General features: G+C 49.9%; 1 protein-coding gene and 1 long non-coding RNA gene across 7 annotated transcripts in view; one reads left to right on the forward strand and one right to left on the reverse strand.

The window, feature by feature from the left end:
- Positions 1–14,052, reverse strand: part of LNX1 (ligand of numb-protein X 1) — a 174,853-nt gene that overhangs the window by 88,583 nt on the left and 72,218 nt on the right. Inside the window, exon 1 of one of the 6 annotated variants that reach the window (XM_038556096.1) lies at positions 5,585–5,982. The exons of the other annotated variants lie outside the window; for them this stretch is intronic. Within the exon in view, the coding sequence (XP_038412024.1) occupies positions 5,585–5,676 (92 nt within the window). The 5' untranslated portion in view covers positions 5,677–5,982. Of the gene's footprint in view, positions 1–5,584; positions 5,983–14,052 lie in introns of those variants that run through there. 6 annotated transcript variants of the gene reach the window in all.
- Positions 8,570–10,893, forward strand: LOC119864431. The gene is made up of 3 exons (XR_005369025.1): positions 8,570–8,644; positions 8,764–9,031; positions 9,309–10,893. It is a non-coding gene; the product is annotated as an uncharacterized LOC119864431 (long non-coding RNA).

A 14,052-nucleotide genomic window follows, 5' to 3' on the forward strand; every position in this document is an offset into this window, starting at 1 on the left:
TTCTGTGTCTCTGAATCCCGGGCCCTACCCTGCACTCTCTAGGGAGGACGCACATGAGGCTGCTGCAGGACGCCTGCTGCTCTTGGCAGTTTCTCCAGGAGACCTCATCTGTCCATAACCCTACACGGTTCAAGTTATGAAATCAGAGTCCCTCATCTTAATTTCCTGAGCACAGAACTCCAAGGGGGAATAAACCTTCCCTGCTTGGATCTGCTGTCTCTCCAGGGGTCAGAGCGGCGTTTCTCCCTCCAGATGCTGGCACGAGTGCTGTTCACGGATACGCCACTTACAGACCCGAAATATTTGGCCATAAGCTGAAGTGAGAGCCACTTCCTGAGAAGCCACACAGCTAGGACAGCAGCATGAGCTTCGGGGACCGGCCACCCTGCGGTGACCGTGCCTTGGCCTGTCTTCCGGATGCCTGTAGCTCTACAGCCACGGGCAGGCAGGTCCCTACTCTGCGAAGTGGGCCTCGGGGCCCACCCGGACTTGCACCATGGCCACGAACCCAGCACCCACCAGCACAGGACACGAAAGCGAGAAGTATTTGAGCGCGACAGATGCCTGGAATTGTAAAGGTGGAGGTAAGATGACAAAGCTTGTCAGTTTTCTGTAAATGGCTCTTTAGGGTTGGGGGTGTGCACACCCTGAAATGCACGCCACCACCCAGCAGGCTCTAAGGTTTTTTCCCAGGAATTCTTGCAAAACAAAATATGTAGAGAAACATTTCAGAAGCCACTAGAGATCCAAGGACAGAGCAGGGGCCATCTCGGTTACTCCAGCACGGTGCTGCCCTCTGCGACACCGGAAGTGAGGCTGCTTGCACCGTCACTAGCAGGATCAACACCTCCTCCCACTGAAACCAGACCAGGGTCATCTCGATCAGACTTTGAAATATGTGACAATCGGCCAAGATAGGGGCCAGACTCACGTCACTCGGGTTAATGGAAGAAGCTGGGTGTGCAGAAGTGAGCATCCCTCAAGCTGGGTGTGCAGAGACGAGCATCCCTCAAGCTGTCCCCAGGACTCACCAGGTAGAGGGGACCATCGGGAAAGCTGCTGAGGATACAGTGCAGACCCGGAGAGCCGAGCCCAGGTGAGGTCAAGGCCAGCTGGCCTCCGAGCTGGAGCTAAGAGTTCTCCTGTTGCAGTGCCCATAAGGCTCACCTGGTGGGCTTACGAATGAAAACGGATGCCCCCTGCCAAATGTTTCCGTTTTAGCAGGTTTTAGGCCCAAACCCCTACCTGCATTTAAAGAAACAAACCGAGCCCCCCGTTCTCACGTGAGGGGTCCTCAGAACCTGTGCTGCTCTGAAGACTTCACCTATACGTTGCCTCACGTGTAGGGCTGCAAAGGGGCCCAGAAGGACTGGCAGGCTGCGTCTGTGCTCATGCGACAAGACTGAGAGTCTATTTCCTACATTCGCTCTGGGGTCTGGGTAGTGCAGAGAGTTTGTGCAGGAGTGGGGGTGAGGGCTCCCGGGGGAAGAGACCATTGCCCTTTACCCTCTCCCAGGCCCTGAGAGCAATCCTCGATGCCTCGCCTCTAACCTAGGGCCTGGGCTTCCACACCGAACACTCTGGTTTTAGGCTGCTTCTGTGAATTCACCGTCTTCCAGGTCAAGGCAGTAGGTGACAATGGACATGTTTAAAGGTGGAGCTGCCCAGGGTCATAAACTATTGACTCGGAAGGCCAAATCGGGCAGGCAGAAGCGATCTGCTGGATTGGACAAAGTGGTTTTGTTTTTAAATTGAATTTGAATGCTTTTAGACATTATGCATATATTACATAATAGGCATACATATTATATTATATTATATACATATATACGACAGACATTAAATTATATGTAAAGTCTAAAAGCATTCGAGTTACACACACACTGCAGTTGCTCAGAGGCCTCACCACTCCCTTTTGTCTTACACCTGAATGATTACACCTGAATGATTCACATGCTTAAATAACTCCTGCCTGGTTTGTTTTTGTTTGTTATTTTTTTGTTTTGTTTTTTTGGTTATGTGTCTTTTACTTTATTATGTTAAAAATAAATAAAAAATTACTTTATTTTTTAGTTAAAAAAAGAAAGAAAGAAAAGGCTATTCCATTCTACAGAATAAATTGACACTCAGGCAAAATTAAGCTGTGAGCAGAGCACGGGGGCCAGCGTAACCCTGGGAAATCCCGCGGGGATCTCAGGAATAAAAACAATACACTAAAATTTTAGTTTGAACATCTGATTCCTGGTGTGAGAATCAGCTCACTTACCTCCGATTTCCACATTCATGTAGCATGAGCGCCCATAGATAAGGCTTGTTTTGACGACAACCTGACCAATCGGCTGGGGTTTCAGAGCTATATTTTTAAAAAGTGACTCAGTCTGCGTTTGGGTTTGCGACCCCCAGGGCCACACGCTATACCTGACGCTGTTTACTGGATTAGTTCCAATCTTCCAGCTGGGCTCTGAGGGGACAGGATGCAGACAGAGCCTTTGCCTTAGAGACAAGGGAAAGTCCAGGAGCATCTCCACAGCAGGAAGCGTGGGGACACAGGTCAAGCTCACCCACTGCCAAGATGCCAAAGCTCAGAAGAGGGTGGCGGGAGGAAGCACCTGCCAGGGTTCCACCCAGCTCTGCCTTCGAGATCCCAGTGGCCTGTGGTGGGGAGAGAAGCGTCTCTCCATCTCAGGGCCATGTGGCCACCATGCCATGGCCCTGGTTCCATGAACAGTGAAGGGGCCCAGCAGTCCCATCGAGCACCCTTCTCAGCTGTTTCCCAAAGCTTTGGTGACACCCACAGCCACCTCGTGACCGCTCTGCAGTGCCATGTGCCCTGCCCCAAGTGCTTTCTCTTTCCATCCATGATTTTGCCTAACCCTTCCATACTTCAAAGTCCAGCTCAAAGCCCCCACTTCCCTAGAAGCATTTCCTGACCCATTTCATGGCAACGGCCAAACTCCACCTTCTCTCAACATATTCCCTACTCTACTTTTTGTGTTTTTTTTAAAACATTTTATTTATTTATTCATGAGAGACAGAGAGAGAGAGAGAGAGACAGAGACACAAGCAGGGAGCCCCATGTGGGACTCGATCCCGGGACTCCAGGATCATGCCCTGGGCCGACAGCAGATGCTCAACTGCTGAGCCACTCAGGAGTCCCCTTACCCTACTTTTATGCCTTGGATCATTGTTACTATTTCTTACGTGTATAAATTTCGTCTTCTCAATTGGATTGCCAACTCCTTGAGGTCGGTGCCACACCGGATTTCTCACTGCCTAAAGCACTGCCACACTACCTGAAGGGTGTCGTTAATTCACTGATTAGTTCATTATCACAACCGTGGCATCAGGTGACAGCTACACGGAATTCTCTCATAAATCATTCCCTGTGACTGGAAGTTTCCAGAAAGTCCTGGCAAATTAGTTTGGGAATGCCATCCTGGCAATTTTCTGGCTTTAGGCTTCCTGGATTGCTTCACATTTTGGAAAGAATGGCCTCCTTGTGTCCACTGACTCAGCAGAAAAGTTGCCTTGATTCATGTTACTTGTAGAAAAGAAAACTGATGAGCCAGTGTGAGGAGCCCTCCTCTAATTAGACTATAACGCTGAAAGTCACTTAGTGGAGGGCTCCTCGGTAGCACCTGCAGTGGGTTGAGCGGTGGTTCCCCCAAAAGATGTCCCGCTGGAACTTGTGAATGTGACCTTATTTAGAAAAAGGTGTGATCCAGTGAAAGATCTCAAGAGGAGATCATCCTGGATGATGCACGTGGGCCCTAAATCCAATGACAAGTGTCCTTTTAAGGAGCGGAAAAGACAGAGAATCAGAAAGGACACAAGCGACAGGTCCTATGATGACAAAAGCAGAGATTGGAGCCCTGCAGCCATGAGCCAAGAAATGCCTGGAGCCACCAGGGACTGGAAGAGGCGATACACCCTGACACCCTTCATGGAGAGTGTGGCCCTTCCGACAACTTGACTTCAAGGCCCTGGCCTCCAGAACTGTGAGAGAGGAGATTTGTGCTGTTTGATCTTACCAAGCATATGGTCACTGCTACAGCAGCCCTAGGAAATGAGGACGGCAACCAACAAGTAGAGCGAGTGGGGGCAAGAGTGTAGAGGAGGGCTTTGGAGCTAGATTTCAGAGACACCATCACGGGAGATGAAGAGAAGAATTGCCACAATCCCCGGTAGCTCTGGCCATGAATATTTTTCTAGAAAAGCTTCCACCTGCCATATCAGCCTAGAGATGCTCACCATGCAAGCTGACGCCTGAGCCTTCTTATCTGAGGAAGGCTGGGACTACATTCCAAAAGAATGGGACAAGCTAATCCAGAAATGCAGGGTCCTCAAAAGGAATGGTCTTCCTCCAAGGGCCTAGGTCAATTGTTCTCTCCTCTAGGTATCAAGAATTTATTGGGCATCTACTGTGCTCCACAAATTGACTAGTCAGGCTAATTATAAAAGGGGCCCTGGTTGTCACCACTCATTCGAGGGGGGGGGTTACCTCTATCTGGATATGACCCTCTGAGCTTCTCAAGTCCGGGCTCCACAGATTCTCATTAGAATCCTTCTCATTTGCCCACCGACTATAATTTACACATAAGCCAGCCCTTGTGATTTTTTTTTCCCCATCCAAAAGGTTAGTGAGGAGGAATACACTTTCGTAAATGCTCCCCACACTGAGGCGCACACACATCAGCACTTATCTGTTGGTAAAAGCTGTTCCCATTCCCCTTCTATACTCTTTTCAAGCTACGAACAAAAGGAACGAGACAGTGTCGCTTTAGAGTTTGAGTGTGTGAGTCATTTCCTCTTCCAAGATGGACAGAGGTCATGTAGGAAAATGTATTTTTTTTTTTTTTTAGATTTTTTTTTTAGTGAAGTCTTGAGGGGTGACATGTCATGACCGCAATTTACTCCCAACCACCTGAATGAAATACAGAAGGCGAAGGTGGCGAAACGGTCATTGTGAGACCCAGGTGATGGGATGTGGGTGCTCCCTGCACGGTTCTTTTCTGCTCGCCCATACGTTTAAAAAGGGTCAGCACCCAAACTGCAGCAGATGTATATTTATCACACGGAGGGCGATCTCTCTGCTCTGCGGATGCTCCATGTGTTTTCAGGTACGTAGACCAGTTGTCTCAATAAAGGGAGTTGTCTCCTCCCAGCTAGAAATGCCTGACAGGGGCTGCAGTTCTGTGTCTGCAGTTCTGTGCCTGCAGTTCCTAATTGCTCTTTGGTTCTATTTAGGGAAGGAAGAGAAGACACATCTATTGAGAAAAAGTAGAGTACAGGAAAAAAAAAAGGCATTGTTGGCACAGAAGCAAGAAGCAGAATGCCTCGCTGGGAAAGCAAGCAGCGCATCAGTAAGATGGTGTTTTTTTGTTTTTTTTGTTTTTTTTTTTTGTCAAGTCACAGATCCTAGCATGCCGCTTGGGGCTGCTGCAGGGTGCTTTGTCCCAGTGCATCTAGCTCACGTGGAACTGATTCCTCTACACAGACATCCCAGCCAGGGCACTGACTCTGGTTCCACCCCCGACATGCCCAACACACAAACACAGGCAGGCAGCGTTATAGCGGGACTCACAGTTCTGAGTAGAGGAAGTGCAGGTTGCCCACGTTATCAATGTAGTTGGCAGGGCTGAGCCAAGGCAGGACCAGCAGCAGAAGCGCCTTCATTTTCCGCCCAGGGTGCTGCTGCTTTCTTCCTGGCCACCTTCTCTCTGTCAGCTGCAGGGGCCCAGCCCAGCTCAGTTCCCTGAAACGACCCTGGCCATATCCCCACAATCGGTAGCTCGTGAGGCATCGGACTTGGAGCCCTTAGATGGAGCCACGCTGATGCATCACAGGCCTGTCAGAGGATCGTGCCCTCTGCTTCTCAGATGGGGCGACAGAGACCGGAGGGACCCACCATGGTTGGCAAGAGGGCTCAGGCTGAGAGCAAGCAGGCTGATGCCCGGGAGAGGGACCTGCCCCTCCTGCAGGATGCCGACTGGTTCTCGGGAAGCAGCTGGTATGTTGACATCACTGGCTGGGAGCAGATGGGCTGGAAGCTGAGCTGCGTCGGAAGAGGGCACGAGCCTGGCCCATTCAGACCCCGCGGGGTGGGTAAGCAAATCAGCCAAAGCTGTCCCCCCAGTTCGCCAGAGGAAGACAACTGTAAGGAATGAGCATCCTTGGACACAGCCTGGAGACGTGAGCTCCAAGGGACCTTCAGGTGGTGCGACAGGGGAGGGTTAAACACAAACCAATGCCGCGTCTCAATGTATATTTAGAATGTGCCTTTAGGATGTTTTACCTGTCCCTGCCCTGACTGCCCTGGCAGATGGAAGAGCAGTGACAGCTTCTCTACTGGTTGGGACACTCGGCCCTTTACACGATGAGGCTGTGTCACTGTCTTGGAGAATAGCAGAGAGCATTGATAGACAGACATGGAGTCCTGTCCGAACGATGCACAGGTTCCTGTTCTGCAAGGAGAGAGGTTTCTCCGTTCCTCTTCCTCCCCTGAGTGGCTGACCTAAGCTCTGGCACCAGTCGTAAGACAGTGGGCATTTCACTTAAGCCCTGAGCCTCAGCCATCTCATCTCTGAAATGGAGCTCTCTTCATGCCCTACCCTCTGGGTCCTGCCAGGGGCTGGGCCACACCATCGCTTCCAGCTCTAAGATCCGTGACCCTAGCCCATGCTGTCAACTTCACATTAGGACCTCTTTGCAGGCCAAAGCCCTGTGACGTCCCAGAAGCCCCCGGGACTCCTCTCCTTCTATCCCATCTTCAGGAGATTTGGGCCTTCCTTGCAGCTCGAGACCTAGATCTTCACAGAGATGGCTCAGAGTGATAGTTCCAACTAATGGCACCCAAGCGATCCCAGCAAACCAGACTGGCCAGAGCAAAGCCCACGAGGAAGCCCACAGGGTGAGCTGTAGTGAAACAGGAATTTGGCCTCAGAGAAGTGCATGTACCTGAGGCTGGGCTGAGAGAGTCTAAGCCCAGTGGAACCTGAGAATGCACAGGTGTAACTGCTACAATTTTGATCGGCGATAAGCAATCCTGATGTAAAGCACAGCCTGTAGTCACTTATAGTTTGGTTGGGACTCTCCTTTGAATTCCACTCTCCGTAAGCCTGGTATGCAAGGGTGAGTCAGGGCCCGTGAAAAGGAAGTAAAATGAATTAGCAGCCAAAAGGAAGTTAAAGGTTGGGTATTTAGCTGCTGGAGTCAAACAGACGACTTTGAACCCTAGCTCGGCCTCATCTGAGCTGGGTGACGCAGGGCATATTGTTTGACCTCTCTGAACCACTGGTTCTTTCCATGTGAAAGAAGGACAGTGACAATAGGTCTTAATTATGGCCTTGTCAGGAAAGTGGAAAGGGCTAATGCCTGGAAAGAGCAAAGGGCTCGATGGGTGTCGGCTATTGTTACAGAAATTGTAACAGGGAATTAATAATTACAGTTAATAACAACCCCTGACAGTGACTGACAGTTACTCCGCAGTGACAGCCAATGACAGTGAGAACGTCCAGCGGGCGGCTCAGCCCCTATCTCCAAGAGGCTTTGCTGTTCTCTTCATTCCTAGCCTTCTGCGCTGTTAGGGACGTGACAGGTTACAGCTGCTTCCTGGTTGTGGAGTTTCACAGGGTCCTGGGACGTGACCCTCCCGAGTGTCCAGGATCTGCCATATGGATCAGAGCTCATGAAAATCATGGTGTAGATCCCCGGGTGGTTCAGCGGTTTAGCGCCGCCTTCGGCCCAGGGCATGATCCTGGAGTCCCGGGATCAAGTCCCACATGAGGCTCCCTGCATGAAGCCTGCTTCTCCCTCTGCCTGTGTCTCTGCCTCTCTCTCTCTGTCTCTCTCTCTCTCTGTGTTTCTCATGAAGAAATAAATAAAATCTTAAAAAAAAAAAAAAGAGAAAAGCATGGTGTAGAATAAAGGCTGAGGGTTTCCTAATGCGCTAGATTGTATTCCGATAGTCTTGGACATGTTCAGCTTGCTTCTCCGAGCCTCAGTGACCAAAGAAGGATGTCTGTCCTCGCATACCATTCATTAACGGATATGAACGCGAAATAAAAACCAAAGAATGGTTTTGTTGTTGTTGCTTATGTCGCTACCTGCAAAAACTGCTGGTTGCCTAATATCTGATCTTCCCTTCTTCCTTTCAGTAGAAGCTTGGTTTACTTGGTGGCGGCAACGCACCTTAGCCTCTCTCACAGATGGGTGGCCATATAGTATGAGACTGGTGGGTGAGGCCCAAGCAGAAATTACGGGGTGAGGCATCCCAGAAGGGTTTTTAAAGAGAAGTCCTCCGTTTTCACATTGTCGACTTGCCCTTCCTGCGGTCCTTTCTGCCTGCTTATTTCTACCTGGAATTTGGATGTGATGCTGGAGTTTGAGAGGCCATTTTGGGGCCAGAGGATGAGAGCTAATCTGCAAAGCAGAAAGAGCCTGTATTCCTGATGGCATCACGATGACAGCATCGTGGACTTCCTACCCCCATACTTTCTGTTGTATAAGAAAAATAAAACTTTTACAAAGTTCAAGCAAGATAACTTGAATTTTCTAACATCTGCCAACAGGTGTAATCCTAATACAATCCCTTGAGGATGGGATCCCACCTCCAAATGCTCATATTCTGTAGCTACCTTGCCAGGTAATTGCCCTAACCTTAAACCTTGCACCCTTTGCCTGACCTAAGTTCTATCTATCCTTAAATGTCATCTCAGATATCAGCCATAACCTCCTGGTTTCTTTTCTCTTTTCACTAACCAGGGAACTCCTTGAAGGCAGGCTCTCTACTGGTTTTGCTCTAAACTGCATCTTTGCCGTAGTGCCTAGAACACAGTAGATGCTCAAGAAATATTTGTGGAAAGAATAGGAATTCAACTTGGTTAAGGAGTCAAGTTTTGGGGCCAACCTTACTTCATCAGATGCAAATCAGTGACACAAAACAAAAAGGGACTTCAGGACTTCAAGTGGGCCAAGAGCCACAGCAGGGTCATACGGCAGGATAATAAATGTCCAGGAAGAAAGGAAAAAGGTAAGGAAGATTTTGGGCATGAGTGCCCAGGAGAATGTTGTTTCTTTAGCAAACGGCTCAGAGTGTGATAGAGACTCTGGTTCTCGAGAAGGCAAGGCAGGACGACCGCCTCCTTTCATCTGTGCCCAGGAGAGCGCAAGGAGCAGTTCTCGACCAGGGGGAGCCAAGAAAAATTTGGGTTCAGGGTTGGAACGTCACTGGAAGAAGGTATGCAAAACACAGAGTGAAGATGTTGGGCCTGGCTGACGTGACCTGTAACCTACCCATCTTTCCACAGGACAATACTCCCGAGACCTGTCCCCTGGCCACTGCATCCTTCCTGCACTACAGACAGTAACTGTCGGGGCTGTGTTGAACTCACTGCTGAAAGGGGCCACCTGCTAGACAGTAAAGGTCAAGAGAGGGTCCGGGGCAGTGTCTGGAGAAGAAACTCCCGGGACTCTGGGTGCAAAGTTAATTAAAAAAACAAAACAAAACAAAAATAAAACCAAATCCAAGGAAACCCTCAGTCAGGTGTATCTTGGGCCAGTTATACACATTTTCATGCAAGGCTGTTTACAAAACACCGAACAACCATCTCTTTATTCCTGCTAGTAAATGCTTAAGGGTCAGCTTTATTATCCCCCCCCCCACCAGTTATGATCTTCCATAAGACAGAAACTGAAGGGCAAAGGGACGCATCCCATGAAACAATTCAATGGGCATGCGTTTTCAACTTCTCCGCTCTTCAAAGTTCATTGCCTCGGAGGCAGAAATCCTGGTGTGTATAGATTTTTCTTTCCTTCCGGCCTGGCCTATCGTAGATCCTTGATAAATACACACTCAGATGATGATACCACACAAGGAAGATGTGGGCTTGGGCCTAAGACAACGCCCACCAAGGATCAAGGAAGTAAAGGCTTTCTGGGTCAAGAGGGATCTGGGTCAAGAGGGATGCATCGGCCTGGCCCCTACAGCACCTCTGGGAGGTCTCCTGGCAACGGCCTACGGTTAGGAAACCTGTCCATCCCTCGACTCAACAAGCCTATTACCCTCGTGGGGATTCTCTGCAGGAGACCCACACCTAAGAGGACAGAGGTCAGTGGAATCAGCCAGAAGATTCCAAACATGAGCTCACATGCTCAGGCTTACTCTTGCGGGAGAGCCCTCTCATCTGAAGTCAGGAACAGTTGTCCAAGGAGCTGCTGGTTCAGCCAGTCGTGCACAAGCACAATCAGTCCTACATGTTTTGCTTCAGGATTTACATTCAACGCCGGGTCTGAAGTGGTCAGATAACAACGTTTACAGCGATGTTTACAAATGACATGAATCCTGGAGCAACCCGGCAGCGTTTGTTTAAAGACGTGATGCCGCCTGCCTGCATCCTTGGCTCAAGTCAACTGTTAGGATTAGCGTGGGCCTACAGACGGGTCATAAACAGAGATCTTGGCTGAGCGGGAAGATATTTCTCCGCCACGTCTTCTTTTCTAGAAGGACAGTGGCAACATTCTACATGTGACCCATCTCTGCAGAGCTTTGTATTCAAGGAACCCCACTGAAATAAGTTCCCATTCTCCAGGTGGAGAAGCCTAAGTCTGGAGCTCCCCCTGAAGCCCGGGGCTGTTAGAAAGCGAGTGTGTAGGTCCACATCCGGTCACATGCCAATCTTCAAGCAGAACTGTAGTTAAGTCTCCTTACGAGATCGACCCTGAGCCTGCCTAGTTTCTATCCATTCCAATGCCACAAGCCAAAAAGTATCTTAAAAAACTCATTACATTTTAAATACTGAAAATGAGATGCAAAATTTACAAACAAAGCTATCTTCTAGGACAGAGGCGTGACGACACTCTGGTACCTGCGGCCACCAAACTGGGGGTCTCCTATAGAAATGTAAGGAAAACACCTGCCTCCTGGCCACCTCTTGGCATCTTCCAGTTAAAGGGACTCCAGAGTAGTAACAACTTAATCTCAATATCCCTTCCTTTTTTTTTTTTTTTTTTAAAGATTTTATTTATTTTTCCATGAGAGACACAGAGAGAGAGGCAGAGACACAGGCAGAGGGAGAAGCAGGCTCTCCCTGCAGGAACTCGATGTCAGGACCCCAGGATCACGCCCTGAGCCAAAGGCAGATGCTCAACCACTGAGCCCCCCAGGCGCCCCTCACTACCCCTTCTGAGGAGAGGAAAAGATGGTCCCTTGGCCCAGTTGCTGGCCCGACACCTAACAGGGCTCCAGAGTCAGGTCCCAGATTAGCTCCAAGTGTCTAGTCCTTGCCAATCAAGTGCCCACAGGGCGGGAGGGGAGGGAGTGTATATTAAGCATTTGATGACTAATATACACGATGTATTTTTGGAAACGCTGGTTTCAACCTACTTAGGAAGCTGATGTGTGGGGCAGATCAAGAGCGGGTGTTGAGGCCCCACATCCCTTATGTGGGAGTTTCCCCGTGCACAGGGAGCTGTGGATGGGTGCCTGTGAAAACTCCTGAGGCCTCAGTGTGAAGAGATGATCTCAATTAGTTTCGAGTTCTTTCCTCACTGTTGTTTTTCAATGATGCATATCATTATCAGCTGAGGATTCATCCAGACTTTTCCCTGCACTTCCTGGAGGTGTGTAGGCCACGGTGCCTGTGTGGGGGTAGGGGTGGGCATTGGGGGGTGAATAACATGCCCACTCCGGGCAGCTGAGGGGGCGCCATCTGTCTCTTGGAGACCCCGTAAGACCCAATTGCTTCTTCCTGGCCCTTCCCTTGCCCCACTTCTGGTGTGGACCCATCTCTGCGCCATATGCCATCTTATCTCCAGGTTTAGGGATAATCTTGGCCCCACATCAGTTCTTGAGGAGGAGCTGCTATGTTCACGTTGCCTCCACAGACCACCTCCATTTCTCTCCTCTCTCCCCTCTCTTCTCCTCCCCGGCAGGGCTTCTGAGGTGGGCAGAACAACGCCTGCCCCCACAGACAGCCACCTCCAAATCCCCGGAGCCTGTGAATATGTCACCTCACGTGGCCAAAGGGACTTTGCAGATGTGACTAAATTAGGATCTTCAGATGAGGAAATGGTTGTAGGTTATCCAACTGGGTTCAGTGTAAAAATCAACTGGGTCTTTGGAAGAGGGGGGCAGGGAGGCCAGAGCCACAGAGGGAGATGTGATGATGGAAGCAGAGATGAGAGAGAGACAGACAGAGACAAGCATCGAGAGAGAGAGAGAGAGACAGAGACAGAGACAGAGACAGACAGGCAGAGAGAGTGGAAGATGATACTGGCTTTGAAGATGGGAAGTGGGGCCATGAGCCAGGGAAGGCAGGCAGCCTCCAGAAGCTGGGCAAGGCAAGGCAAGGAATTCTCTTCTAGAACAAGAGGGAATCAGCCCTCCCTACCTCCTGATGTCAGTCCAGTGCCCCCCCCCCCTCGGTGGGCTTGTAGCCCTCAGAATTGTAAGATAACACGTATGCATGGCTTCAAGCTCTTGAGTTGGCGATCATTTGCCACAGCAGCAACGGGAAACTCATGCAGCTCCCAAACACAAAGGTAGAGGGTACAAATGTCGGGAGTGGGGGGAATGTGAGGTGTGAAGGGAGACCTACCAGGGCCTTTCTCCACCACCACTCCTCACCTCCCTTAGCCAGCGTGGCCCCAACCTTGGCCCTGGCTCTGCACCAGCAGCTGTCAGTATCTGCCTCACTGTGACCTGCCCCAGGCCCACTTCCCTGCAGACAGTGCCTCTCCCCTGTGGGTCAAACGTCCAGCAAAGGCCACCAATAGACTCCCTTAGCCCTTTTTCCTCTGGCCACACTTCCTTCTGGGCAATGAGAAGAGGGGCACCCTCATTTAGGTGCCAACAACGGAGGGTCAGAGGCAACCCACAAACCTGGGTCAGTTGCCTTTTACTCAACATCCTTAGGGGAGAAAAGCGAGTTCACTGGCATGAGTAGCTTGGAAAACAAGTGCTAAGCGTTACACCCGGGCCACTGCCCTGGACGCAAACTTCTACACTAGAGAATCTGTGTGTCCTACCAAACAAAGACTCAGATTCACGGCCTAAGGTATGTGACCTTTAGAAAAAAACACCTGCACCTACCTCTCGCCCTTGTCACGAGAGGAACTAAGGTAAATACTGGCTTCCACATTTCCTCTTACAAATAATTGTGGTATCATTGTTCACCCTCTCTTAAGCACCTTACATGTTCTAAGAGAGGGCCTCACATGAAACGAGGTCCAGGGCTGCCCCGAGGTCATCCACACAGGAAAGCCCAGGAACATGACAGCGTACGTGGACAACATAAGAGGCAGACGAGTAGAGGGGATGATGCTCTCCACCTGCAGAGGTGGTCACACCATCACTCTGCTGCCAGTGTGTCCCTTCGCCAAACGCTTAGCAGAAAAACCACTGGCAGACAGCAGTTTTCTACATTTCTCCACTTAAAACTTAGTTGACTCCCATTCAAAACCTCACATCTCCTCACAGAAGAGTTGGACTTTGTCAATTCCCATACAGAGGAAGTTTTAATAACCGTGGGTCAAATTGGGAAACCTTTTTTTCTAACATGAAAAGATACGCAATGGCCACTAGGAAACCTTTTGGGGGCCAGGAGCGTCAGAAAAAGTGGCTGGTCAGATCTTTCCAGGATCTCTGACATTTCAGAGTGCCTGCGTATGAAATAAGCCAGTCACGAAAGGACAAATATGCTATGATTTCCCTTCTATTAGGTTCCTAGAGCAGCCCAATTCATAGAGGCAGAAAGCAGCATGGTGGTTACCAGGGCCCAGCCAGGAGGTAATGGGAGTACTGGTATGGTTTCAATTCTGGAAGGTGAAAAAAGTTCTGGAAAAGGATGGCGGCGACCACGGCACTGTACTTAATGTGGCTCTTAAAAATGGTTAAGATGTCAGATTTTATGTTATGTATACTTTACCACAATAAAATAACCCCCCTCCCCTACACCTCTACAGGCCACAACTCTATCATGTGCTGGTTTCTCAGACTGGACCGTAGTTACAATCACCTCGAAGGGTTCCTTGGGGTGAATGCTTTCATCGGCT

Source organism: Canis lupus, chromosome 13 (assembly GCF_011100685.1).
Source record: "Canis lupus familiaris isolate Mischka breed German Shepherd chromosome 13, alternate assembly UU_Cfam_GSD_1.0, whole genome shotgun sequence".
Classification (NCBI taxonomy): Eukaryota; Metazoa; Chordata; class Mammalia; order Carnivora; family Canidae; genus Canis; species Canis lupus.